Source organism: Haliotis rubra, unplaced genomic scaffold (assembly GCF_003918875.1).
Source record: "Haliotis rubra isolate DU_JTF1 unplaced genomic scaffold, ASM391887v1 Scf119, whole genome shotgun sequence".
In the NCBI taxonomy this organism is placed as follows: domain Eukaryota; kingdom Metazoa; phylum Mollusca; class Gastropoda; order Lepetellida; family Haliotidae; genus Haliotis; species Haliotis rubra.
In genome coordinates, this window is record NW_025765103.1 from 2001161 (window position 1) to 2015369 (window position 14209).

General features: G+C 38.7%; 1 protein-coding gene across 1 annotated transcript; it reads right to left on the reverse strand.

Annotated features, from left to right (window-relative positions):
* Positions 1-407: 407 nt before the first annotated feature.
* On the reverse strand, positions 408-14092 carry LOC124260827 (conserved oligomeric Golgi complex subunit 2-like). Its single transcript, XM_046695152.1, is given in 20 exon segments — positions 408-1841; positions 2282-2351; positions 2353-2451; positions 2876-3012; positions 3357-3502; positions 4947-5022; positions 5335-5404; positions 5406-5548; positions 5911-6080; positions 7313-7374; positions 7951-8090; positions 8562-8685; positions 9051-9172; positions 9324-9503; positions 9946-10051; positions 10612-10715; positions 11274-11354; positions 12341-12406; positions 12798-12959; positions 13918-14092. Coding segments are annotated over 20 exon segments (2235 nt in total). The 5' UTR covers positions 13999-14092; the 3' UTR covers positions 408-1745.
* Positions 14093-14209: the final 117 nt, after the last annotated feature.

A 14209-nucleotide genomic window follows, 5' to 3' on the forward strand; every position in this document is an offset into this window, starting at 1 on the left:
CACATAGCACCACACTTGAGCTTGTTAGAGTAGACTAAAATGAATGGAACTATAATTAATTCAAGCCATTGTTCCACAGCAAGGAATGAGATTTATGTTTTAAGCTACTGGCTTGGTTGGCCCTTGGTTTGCCATTATAAATATTTCATTTACTATCGACTGGAACATATATACATAGATACAAAATATACACTACAGACTGTGTCATGGATCAATACACTGAATCATTTCATTGCTTTACAGGACACTTATATTTCCTGTAATTAAATAGGGGTGCTAGTTTTGTAGGTCATTGTAAAACCCTGCATGGAAATTTGGCATTGGAGTGGTAGTGGTACTTCACTCTTCTGGAGGTGCATATATCCAGGCCAGACACAACATGCAGTAGCAGCAAACAGACTTGAAAATATGAGAAAATACCTTTATTTGGCTATAAATATCCCCTCGTGTAAGTTGCAGCATCAAATATATGTACAAATATCTGTTATCACCATGGTAATTGTAACCGTAGAAGCATTTACATACACCGTAACAATGACAAGTCAGAAAAAATCTCATACATGCTACAAATGTAAGACAACTTTGTTCCCACATGCATAATCAAAACAATAAAATCAAATAACTGACTTCATCACCCAACTGTATAGCCATGACATGACCCACACTTCTTACTGTTCAATGACAGTCATGCCTGTTAAGTGAAGCATTGGAGGATGTATGATCTCTGGGGACTGAGGGGGCAGCAGGTCTCTAGTACCCTCTGCTCTCACAACTTTAAGTATATTTGAACAAAATATTGATACCTATTCACTCACATATTCTGCAATTCATTTGAATATTCCAAGACATTTTGCCCACAAAACTTTCATAAAAATATGATCCAGTTAGTTTATCTCTGACACATTCAACTTACTCTTTGTCAATATGATTCCATTTTCCCAAGGTATCAATGGAGTTTCAGTGTGTAAATACTGGTATATCCAGACAAACAAGCCTCCAGTGGATAGCTATTGCACCAAAATCCATAAAAAAAACATCACAGATGTTAGAGGCACATATTACATTCCTTTTTCTTCAAACATTTATTCATTTTTAAAGTACTTGTGCAATTTTAACTGGTTTCAGGTAAACTTGGAAATGGTGAAGTTATATGACCTGAGTACTGGCTGGCAGTGTACCTATTTAGGAGACTTAAAACAGAGGTTGTTGAACACTGATTACATTTTTACTGGTTTATCTAACCAGTGATTTCATAAATGGATCAAGAAAACACAACAACTTCAAGGTAGAATACCTTACATAACATGATATTTGACAGGTTTTCTCTTGAATGTCCCACAAGGTTGCCGATACCAGCCCCTGTAGACCCACACACATGACAGTGTGTTTAGTATACATCAGATCATGGAATCCACAGGGATGGTATCACTTCCAAAAGTCACTGTGTTCTTTAATCTGTGTCTACTATTTGACATCCCTACAATCCAGGCTGTAGACCGACACTTTGTCATGACATAATGTACATTTCTTTATTAAAGTAGTGTTACAATCATCTATCTGTCTTAGAGCACATCCAAGTACTTGAATCCAATGAAAAGGTCTTTAAATGTGTTCATTTATGTAAAGGTATCACTTATAGTAAAACATTTCAGTTTTTGTATATCCCGAGGTACATCCCTCGTGAGCCACATCGTTCTTGTATAAAGTGTGTTAGTGGAGCATCTAGCAGTGTGTGACAGCTCTATCTATGGGGATGTCATGGCTGCCTTGGCCTCCTGTGAGAGCTCCTGCAGTTTGTCATATCCTTCCACTGAGGCTGGAGAAACACCAAAGGATTCAACCTGGAACATAAGCATGTTAACATACAGAACATTGCTTTGGACAAATTGCTCAAGTAAAGGGAGATAATCATCCTGCTAATGCCATCAATACTTCACGTCACCCTAAAACTTTAAAACCAACTAAGACTTTTGAGCTGTACCAAAGAAACAAAAACCATCATTAGTTGAGCTGTAGGCACAGGACTGGAAGTAAACAAAACAGTTTCAACACTATTTTAGCTCACACAGATAGATCTGCTTCATGTTGTTATTGCCTACATATTCCCAGGACTGGAGCCCTGTTCCCTCAAATATCCCTTCCCCAAAGTTGCCCTGTTCTACCTTCTTACAGGTTGCCACCTTCCTGTTCCCTCAAACATCCCTATGGTAACTGACATGTTCCCCTAAGTAGCTCTGATTGCTACCTTCCTGTTCCCTCAGATATCCCCATGGTTACTGACCTGTTCCCCAAAGTTGGCAATGTCAATGATAAGCTGCTGCCTGATCTTGTCATCGTCTGAGATCCCCTGCCCCCTCAGTCTTGTCTGTTCCCCGAGCCTTCTTCAGGCGCTTCAGACTGTCTTCCATCTTCTTGACCGATGACAACACTTCTGAGGTGACGCCAAAATATCTGGAAATTTGATGTAGAATATTAACATGTTTATATTCTTATGCAGTGCAGATAAACATCTTGTGTTGAATTGTTTATCAGTGAGTAATGAATCATTTAGAATGCCACATTTTAAGAACCCCTGTTGTTGACTTCATATTATTTCTCTAATTCTTGTAACCCCACTCAGTGGCTGGAAGCTTGATCAATAATCTAAGCATTCTGATGATCACTCAGTCACCACAGATCAGCTCTTGTGACGGAAAAGAGGCATCCCCACCTGGAGACATCCATGGGATACCAGAACACTGGGACCTATTCTCAGATGGCATTTCAACCTGGAGAATATACAGGTGGCCCTGACTCTGACCCACAAGCCATACTGCATCCAGAAGATTCAGGTAGTGGTCTTAAGGCATGTACACAGAGGTAGACAACAACTCACTGTTCTGCTAGACTGCTGAAGACTGTCTTGAGGAAGCCTGTTCGCTGTTTCCCTCCCAAGGTCTCTACATGCTCATCCAAAAACAGTTTCAGTGGTTTGCCCAGACTGATGATGTACGTTGATGGTTTGCTGGGTACCTGAAAGCAGATAAGGCGACACACTTCAATTTATCATTAATCAGTCTGTTTCAGGCTTGAGCTAATCTTTATCCCTGTATTCAAGTGAGCATACCACAAGATGAGATTCAATGAAATATCCATATTTTTCCAACATTAACAAATCATTTCTTTATTTCTGTTTAATAAACAATTTTTCAAACTTCTGGCTCATAGTTACCATTATTTATAAAACATGAAGTTTTCCTACTGACACTAATTTTATAAGTCTAGTCTGGACTGTCTTGCCCTCGACAAAAGTAGCGCTGGATATCACCATGAAGCAATCAAGGGGACACAGCTGCTGAGGTGATATTTTGACTCACATCTCTGTTGGTCCTTCTGTACAACCGAGGGATGTCGCTGACTTGCTTGAGGTAGACACAGCACTGACCAATCAAGTCTCCTGACACGAACACCTGGAACTGGGGCAGCCTCTCCAACACAGACAACCCACATTCAACAAAAGTGTCTGAAGCAAACATAAAATATCCGTTACTGAAGTTCTAAAAGTTAGTACTGCAGAGAAGGAAAATGAGAACGTGTTTGGAATCAGATCCTTATTTATTAATTTTCACAAGCTGAATTCAAATACCTGTTCTGACTGTTAATGTTCATGACATTAACAATATAGTTGTGTCCAGTACGTAAACACAATGTATTTACTTGTCATGGTTCACTAAATATGAACCTTGTTATGCAGTTGCGATTTAATACAATTCAACAACGCATCAATTTCAATCAGCCAGTAAACCTCTGTGACCATTTAATAACAATAACGCATAAAATGTTTGGTACAAATACAGCACCATACTTTCAAACTACTGGGCACCAGACAATTATCTGACTTGTCCATGATTCGACACTCATGATCAAAACGTACTAGAGTTTACCAACAGACAACACAATGCAAACATATAACATTTTGCCAATCAAGGTATCCTTCGGTTACTCCAGGTTCTTCCCCAAATTGCTCAGCAATGATTCCACAAATACTGATGAATCGTTACTCAAACTTATCTCTATCGTGTTTGTGTCATTATCATAAATTTGTTTGATAGAAAGTTGTCGTATCTTAACATCACTTAGTTCATCATGTGACAGTAAATTGTAACTTATTGTAACTCTTGGAATCAGGATTTGATCTAAATATATGTAATAAGCAGGGACAAAATGGGTTAAAATATGTGATGACACTGACACTTGGAATGTGAGTTTCGAATAGTTCAACATTAGATAATAAAAACAAGAGTCATCAGAAGATGACATATCCCCCCGGCCCCCACACATTTGAAAGAACAAATCAACGAAGCCCACCCTCCCATTTGAGACTAAGTCCAAAACGTTTCCATATAAACTGGAAAAAATAGAAATGCCCAAAATCTGCAAATAGCAAATGCCACCACTTTGGGATCTGCCTCATATATCTGCCAAGTTTTGCTGAAAGATATTAAGAAGTTTTCAAGTTGTGCTCCGGAAATGAAACCCAACCCTCCCTTTTCAGACTAAGTCCAAATCAATTCCATGGAAACCGAGGAAAATCACAAAAATCTGTAAATAGAAAAAGGCACCACATTAGGTTCTGTTTGATATATATACCAAGTTTTGCAGAAATATATTGAACCAGTTTTGAGTTGTGCTCCAAAACCGAAGCCCACCCCTCCCTTTAAGACTAAGTCCAAAACGTTTCCATGGAAGCCGAGAAAAATAAAAATGCCAAAAATCTGTAAATAGCAAAAGGCAACACCTTAGCTTCTGTTTGATATATCTACTAATTTTTGTAGAAAAATATTGAACGGTTTTTGAGTTATGCTCCGGAAACAAAATGACTACGGACAGACAAATGGACGAGGCATCGACTATATCTCCCCGCATTACATGCCGGGGTGGATAAAAAATTGTCACTGAATTCTAACCTTTCAAGCTGTCAGGGTTGGGAAATCCATCTGCTTCTAGTTTAGGCTTTACAGTGGCGAGGAAGAGGTCCGGGAGCTGAAACATCCAGGACACCAACTTACCAGTTGTAAAACAAGACTGACACATGAGGACAGTGGTCAAGTCCAGAATACAGATCCAGAAACACCTCTGCCTTTGCAAAATGTCATAGCCCCTTTACTGTTCATAAAAAACAGCAATATGGTTCTTAAAATTTGTTTCAGCTGCATATCCTGCAGCTTCCTCTTGCCAATATAATCATTACTATAGTACTGAAGATCCTATGACTGAGAGCAAATGTGGTATTAATCTGACAAACCAATACACAAGAAAGGAGCAAATACTTGAATTCAACTGAAAGTCACTAACCATGTCAGCTAGCCTCTCCGCATCTGCCAGCAGACACACGATCTGTCCGATTGTGATGGGGGGATTTGCAGGGGATGGAGATCTCTCTGGGGGGTTGTGGGGAAGAGGATCTCTGCAGGTCACCCACTCCATTCAGCCTCTCTAGGTTCCCCGTGGAGGACACTGTCCTTAGTTTTGTTGGCTTCTCCAGCTGAGACTCTTTCCTTCTTGCATGCTATCACAGAACAAAATTAATCAAATTCTAATCCTTGACATGTTTTCTCACATTCCTAATATCATTTCAGGTAATACTACCATTTGACAAATTGTTAAATGAGAAACACAATTCAGTCCAAAAATGAAAAATGCTTGCCAAAAGTTTACACTACCGGTAAACTTCCTCAATCAAGTCTCAATCTTAATTTCCTTCTCCAGATCCGCTTCCACCTGCTAATCTTCCCGTACTCATAGCCACCCTCTCAACCTAACCATGCCTCCTGCACTCAAACCTGTCCTCAGCCTACCTAAACTATCCCACCCCATCCCTGACACCCCCAGCCCTCCACCCCAGTCAAATATCCCGCTTCCTCCACCCACCTCCTCTTCCAGCACTTCCTCCAGCCAGGCAGTGTAGCGAGACAGCATCTGCAGGTTGAGTTTTAAGAACCTGTGAGACAGTGAAGACAGGTACACACCATCTCGCCAACAGATCTGGAGCGAGTCCCACAGGGAGGATGTTGACAGTAAGTGGAAACCATTAGCATTTTCTGAAAGAGATTGACATCTTTAGGAATAACTAGTGCTGTAACGATGCATCAAATTATCAATGGACTGCAATTGTTGAGTCAATTAATCGATGGTAGAAACGAAAAACTATTGATGCATCGATGTGAATATCGATAATTTAGTAATTAACTTTCGTTGATAAATGCACAGTGCCAAATACAGGAAGTACCAGATTTGTTCACTTTGATTTAGAATTATCCGCCCCTATTACCTCTTAAACAAACATGGCGGCAAACATGGCATGTGACTCAGAGTTTGAAATTGTGAACTTACAGTAAGTTTATGTTTTAACTGTTTACTTGATCTGGGTTCCAAGTTTCTTGTCAGTTATCAAAAGAGACTGAAACTACTTCAACTTGATTATATAGAATAGAAAAGAATAATACTTTAATGCCTATTCAGGAATTTGTGTTACATCAGCAGAGCTACTGACACATCAGAGAGATACAAAACATATTTACATAAATTCATTGATTTAGGTGTCTTTACATTTGTTTAAGAGAGATATGGTACTTGGAATAAAGGATGTACTGGCTCTCTTAGTTTTCACAATTGGAACTTTGTGGCGGCGGCCTGAAGGGAGGAGGTTGTATTCCAAATTTAAGTAGTGAGTACGGTCAGATATAATTTTGACAGCTTGATTCACGATTTGCCGCTCATATATTGATGATATGCATTCCATATAAACTATATATTCATTTGGGAAATGACTTCAAATGAGACGATTCAAGGAGAAAAAAACTATTGCAATAGTATTGCAATAATTGGTCGCAATAGACTATCACTATCACAATAATATGTGGCAATAGACTATAGCTATCGCAATAGTTGTTTCCCTATCAATAGTCACCCCTAGGAATAACTGTTCTACATTACAATGCAATTACAGAGTCAAACATGACCTCAAGGTTTTCGCAGTGGTAAACAGTGGTTTACAACACCAAACACAATTTGTGAGGTAGATATTCCATGTACATCATGGAATTTGTATGTAAAACAATCATGAATTTTAACCACTCAAAATCAACAAAAGCCACCTGTTAAAAGGATGCTTATAAATCAGTGATGATGAAACACTCTTCAGTTAAGTTAATGTTCTTGGAATGTCCGGGGCATAGATGCAAGCAGCTGAGGCTGCAGGCTTTCCACTATTTGAAGAACTTTAAGAACTGTAGGATCACATCAGTATAGTGGTATAAGAGAAGCATCAAACCTGGGGAGTTGTTGAATCCAGTCATCAGCGATGTTTCCAGAGACCCAGCTATTTCTTGGAACCTGCCAAATATTACAATGATCAGAGACATTTGATGTGTTGCTGCACATCATCTTCTCAATTGTCTTGCAAAAGTACAGCTTTTCACATTCCTTTCATTTGAACAATTCTGATTCTAAACTATTCTTATACAAATATAGCCCTAACTAACATTCCCTGACCCTCTATACACTGAAAATATACACCATAAATTTTACTTAAATATGTAAATGTGTTAATGATGCATCCTCAGTATGAGGACCTAGTAGCCAACCGTCAGTATTCTATGGTCAGTACAGCAACCCAAGTAATCAGCAGTATACCACAGTAGGCCTCCAGTAATCAGTACTCTATGCTCAGTATGATGACCCTAGTATACCACTGTAGGCCTCCAGTAATCAATACTCTGACCAATGCTCCAGTAATATGATGATAACAGTATACCACTGTAAGCCTCCAGGCCTCCAGCTCAGTAATCAAATCAATACTCTATGCTCAGTATGATGACCAGTACTCTATGCTCATGATGACCCAGTGTACCACTGTAGGCCTCCAGTAATCAATGCTCTATGCACACAGTGATGACCCCAGTACTCTACCTGATCTGGAAGTACACTGGGAGGCTCCACTTGGACATGTAGGTGTGGTAGCTGGAGTGTTCCCTCAGACGCTTCACACTGGCTTGAGAACCACACATCCGCTCAAACTTTCCCAGGAAATCCATGCTTATCAAGTATTTCTGATCAGTTGGAGAAAGAAAAGAAAATATTTTCAGGAAGGAACAATCTTATCATAGTTATCTTATAACTTCTCCACCAAAACATAATGACAATACATATGCAGGGCTCCAGATAAGGGCCGTATCAGCATATGTATGGACGAAAAATATGCACGATACGGTAGGGAATAATTTAGAAAACGTAGCAGATACGAACCAGAGCAATGGTGTAAGACCTAAGAATCATTTACAGACGTATTTTATCTGAAAAGTATTGTTTTATTGTTCATTGACCTGTTTACACAAGAGTAGCAATGTTGTGGTGCATATATGAAACGAAACACAAGATTACTGATACTCCATTAATTTCCATTCAGTACTCTAAATGTACTCCTACAGTTTTCCAGTACTCCTACATTGAAAAAGTAAGGAGTACGTACTCCTGATGTTGAAAAATTATCTGGAGCCCTGCATTTGTAATGGAGTGATTACCTCGTGGAAAACATTGGGGTTGCCTGGTGCAAATATGGAAGGAACCCGGGCCTCCAGGTTGCTCACAATCTCCGGCCACACCGAGTTGACCAGGAAGTCGTAGCCCCTCACTATCTCAGTAGTCCTGTAAACATCCACCATAGGACACCATGATATAACCAACCAAACACTAGATTTACAGCTACTAATTCTTCATCATGGTGGATTTTTTTCACTACATCTCAGGCTACATTTGCAAATCTGCTCTGCCCTTGAAGACTTAAATATATAGTTATGTGAGAGGCAAAGCTTCTGTAACTTTGAAAAATCACTATTAAATTGTTTACTAGGTTGTATGTCATTTTCAACATACTGGGTTTGTCATTAATTGCAACATTAGTGTTGATGAAGCCTTAAAACCTTTTGCCACTGTTGGTTGAAGGTAGCTGTGTCTGATGATGAGTATAGGAGAATGTCATCACTGAAATAGAAAGACAAGAGACTTCTTACCCCGAACCTCCACTGGTGACATCCTTGAGTATCTTACACTTCTTGGGGATGAACTCGAGCACCTTGCCATAGAGCCCCTGGAGGCCCTGGCCACTGGAACGGATGAACTGTTCATTGATGAACTGAAAACAAACAATAGTGTGTGCAATATTTTATCCCCATAGGTGCCTCAAAACAGAAACAAGGTACTCGAGACCTATCTTCCCTGGAATCCCTACACAGTTTCAAACAGTGGCTGAAATGATCACATACATGACATAACAGAACAGATACCTCTTCCATGTACGGCTTCACAATATGAAGTTTAAAGAGATTCTCTGCATCCCTGGTCTTGTCAATGAGAGCGTAAGTCCTCAAACATTGGCGCAGGATGTCTGTGTTGCCGGACTCCAGTCCGTCCAGGAAGGATCCCTCCAGGCTGTACTGTAATGTTGTGGTGATGTTGGCTATCCTCTGCAACACAAACAGCAATCACTCTTCCTCTTTTAAAAACCTAATAATGCCTGATTTTACCAGGCTTCAGTGAAAATGTCCAGCAAATTTGTTCATCTGCAAAGTAAAGCACAAGCCTCACCTGGGGTAGATAAAAGGGACAGCAAGATATCTGGACACTGCTACAATTCCCTGATGTTTGTATGTCATTCTAACTTTCCTGAGCTAAAGCATTCAAATAATACTTTACTTTTTTCTCAGAGTACTTTTAAGTCCTTATCTTTCTTAAACAAGAGCCCATAAAGTCCAACTTCAATTCTATCACGATAATTTCTAAACTGAAACATTGACAATATCAGAAACACTTGTGAAGGCCTGCATCAAATAAACATTGTATAGCATAGTTCCAGCACCAAGAACACATGTTATGAAAGTATGCTGCAGAAGCAGGAAGCAGACTTACAGGTCGGATCCTCTCCACCAACGGCAACCCCCTGCTCTTGGTGACATAGAACTGCAGCTTATTGAACTCAGTGGCCACTCTCTCGATCAGCTGACCACTCAGCTGACTGCAACATACAACAGACATGAATCAGTTCATTGAATCAGATTACTAGGGTAAGAGGAACTATTGCAATACAACTGTGATAATGCACAACACTGTATAGGAGGACTCAGAGGCTTCATGTTACGTACATCTCTACACTATTTTAGGGTCTCACTGAAAGGGAAGGGATATTTTGTTTGAGGAAAATTATTACTTCAGTCAATGCATTGGGACCTACAATTATATTCTCTGAACAGATCAGCCAAACATTTCTAGACTAATTAAATCTATATTTCGGAACATGTAGCATGTCCAGCGAATTGTTTCAAAACTGTATTTGTATATATATAGTTCCCAGCATTTTCGTACAGACAAAATTCTTTAGAAATGATCATGTAACATCACGGTTATGGGGTCCTAGTCATTAGAGTTAAAATACTGAAGTCCCTACATACAAATGCGAAATAAGCTTGTGTGAACACCTCCTGAATGTTATTGTTAATACTGAAAAGTAAAACATGAGAAAGATGACAATGTAGTTTTGGACAAAGAACAAGGTTTAACTATACAAGTTGGTCCTACCCTGGATGCTGGGAGTCTTCTCCTGACTCCGATCCCTGGATGCCGAGAAGACGTTCAATCTTCTCCACGGACTGGGTTATGTTCATCAAACGCTGCAAGCAGGCCTGGAAGTACCATGGTTACACTTCATTACACATTTCTATTAGAAACATAAAATCATTAAAAACTGATACAGCTGGGCTCAATTTATCTGTATTAATTAAACCTGTGGAACTTATCATTGAACAATGTAACCGAATAACAATTTCTATATGAAACAAGACATGTAAAAAAGGTTCAAACTTTTGCCTCCTGAATCCTTAGAAAGGTAGGATACTTTATGTTTGACAACTTCTGTATCATATTTTGATGCGACATTTGGGTATAGATGCTTATACTGTGAGTGAGTGCCTGATCCTTACATGTCCACACAACCTGAACTCTGAAGACATTCAATATGTCAAAGCTTTATTATTTATTTATCATACCATACCATATCGCTAATCCCTGTTACGTGTAATTCATGGCACACTTTGAGATCCTAGACTTTATGTATTTAGGCTAGATTATGCATCCAACAAACTAGTATTACTAGCTGTTTTTCTTAAAATATACTTCTGTATTCTCTGTGTTATTATATATTTTCTTTGTAATTCACCCAGATTGAGCTGCGACTACTTTACCTTCTTTTTCTGCACTTCCTGTTGTTTTCTAAGTTTATTTTCAACAGCTGCTATTGCTTCATCCATGGCAGATCTGACGCTCTGAAAGGAATGAATTCACAATCAGCAAACATTTATAAAGCATTCTGAAACAGTGCATTGTCACATAGAACAATTGCTGAGTGCGGCATAAAACTAAACTCACTCACTCACTCACATAGAACAAGCTCACACACATAACGTTACTATGGTTATCTGTACTCATTTAATGTCCTTGTGCAAAAAGGTATATACATAATAAACATGATAAATACTAAGAAGTTACAGCTAGATTTCTCTTCATTGTTCATATTCAAACAATGACAAGGTAAGGGCTTGTCTGTGGATACATAGCTGTAATTCATGAAACAATAATAACCAGTTATATAAATGCCAAAATCCTTACTTGAGTAGCAGTGTGTTGTCATTCAATTGTTTTTTTTCATCATATAACTTCTTCTATTCTAATTTCTACACAAACAATTAAAAAATCAGCAGAGGACGTAACATATGTATACGCGAGACGGTCCCCCATTATGCATACAGGTGCCTACCTGAGAGGGCATCAATAATACACTGTGCAGTGTTCATTCTTGCGCACGGCATCTTATCTTTTTCAATAATGATGCAAGGATCATCACCCACATATGGTAGAAAGGTTCAATGTTTTCTTTTTCAAATGAATCTTATTTTCCACAACATGCATTAGTTTATGACATGGTTTAATTCCATTTCCGGTTGCAATTTGACCCAAAGAAGAAATTCATAATTTTTTAGTGTGCTTTCAAATTCACCAAATGCAATTAGATGATAAATTGTAAATATTTCTAAACAAGCACCTTGGCAAGCCATGCTGACCACCAAGTACTTTGGGGAACCCTTTCAAACTGATCCTGCTTCCCCCAACTATTGTTCAAAATGATTTATGTTTTGGTCAATGATGAACACAAACTCTTGTTATTCAAAATAATAATTCAATTATATTGACATCCAGAACTAGACCAATTAATGGCAATATTTGTAATTGGTAATGAAAAACGCTCACATACCAAGACCTCTTCCTTCAGCTGACCAAGGGGGACAGTCAGGTTGTTAATGGCTTTGTCCATTCCCACCTGAGGTTAAAACAACAAAATGCAACAATATCCAGACATATGGCCATGCAATCTGCTAAGAAAATTATGTTTCTATGCGAATATCTATTACCAAAGCAAACCATTTATACTTTTAGCTTAAATAAGAATAATAATTTGTTTGCACCGAGTTGATATCACAGTTATAAAACTAACAACGTAACACCACTGTACTAATACTATGTCTTGTATTACAACGGATAGAGGACTGAACTGCACTGATGAGGTTAAATATAGCATCACTATTTTCCTGCTGGACCTATGTATGGCATAGTCTCCCAGGCTGAACTGTGGTGATTACAGATGGAAGACAACAGCATCATCACTTGCATATTCCCAGTTGAAGATTAATCAACACTATGAGTGTACCAACCAGGTTAGTTGAGAGGTTGACAAAGTCAGCATAGTCCTTGTTGATGAGTTCTATCATAGCACTCTTAAGAATTTTGAGGTATATATTGAGATCATCTCGCAGTGTCTCCAGCTGAACATGTCGCCGACATTCGATGACGAACTGGTCCACATGGAACTCAGTCTGCAAAGACAAGGAAGAAACATGAAGGTACACATGGATTATCTGGGACACTCATCTGCCATGTTTGTTAATTGCTACTAATAAAGCTGTGCATGACAACATCACTGTTTGAAAATTGGGTGATAAAAGCTCACAATAAGATGAAATATGACTTGATTTGCAATTGTACGGTTCAATATGATTAAATCTGTAAATTGAATGTGATAGCAATAAAGAAAACAACCCATAAACGATTAACAATTTGACATCAACATCAGGATACATAGTGATATATAGTAACCAACTACGTAATGCACGAAACAAGGTGACGTCACATTCTGTGTGCACAAGAATGTGTGATGATTGCAAATCACTTCGGTAAATTAGCGTTTTATTCACGAGTGGAATATTAGGCATTTTCAATTTGCTGAAGCAGTGAATAAAATAATCAGTGAGTATACAAAATATAAACCTGCATTTAAAATATGATTTTCGGTGCACTTCCATCATTCATATCCATTAATCAAGGTTATGCGAGTTTATACCACATGGTACCCACTTGGTAAATACAAATACATTTACATACATTGCATAGGGCAATCCCCTTACTCCCTGTTATTTTAGCTAGGCAACATAAGAAGATGTCTGATGAACTTAGAACACGTAGAAAGGGATCCATAAATGTAACAGATTCAACCATACACTGCATGGGTATGTTAATTTAGTTCCACTTTCCATGTCAGGTTTAACAGTGGATGTGTCATTTCAGACGTAACGATAAACCATAACATTTCAAGCCTGTCATGTTCTATACAGTTGGTTCAATGACCTATGTATAATGCAGGGGACACATCACTAGCTCACTGTTGTACAATGATGCACTTTGTATGCGACGACGTGGAATAAGTCACTCTTTCTATCGACATAACTTGAGACTAGACCTAATACACGCAAATATCGGGATATCCAATATGACTACCTTCATAAACTCTTCTTTGTCGAAACATAAGGACGAGGGGCCTGATGGAAGGGTGAACCCCTTTCCTGCGTCGACAGTCATGCTACCTGTCATGAAACGTTCACAGTTAACTTCGCTTCCTGAAAGTTGTCTGCTACATGGCAATATGGCTGCGGATTGCTGCAATGCTACTTCCTGAACAACGTGTTTCCTACTGTAATTGATTAATATAGTTTTTATAGTTTTTCAGTACATATTTGCAAGATTTGTACCGAGAACTATATTCAAAATTAGAAACAAAATAATCTTTTAT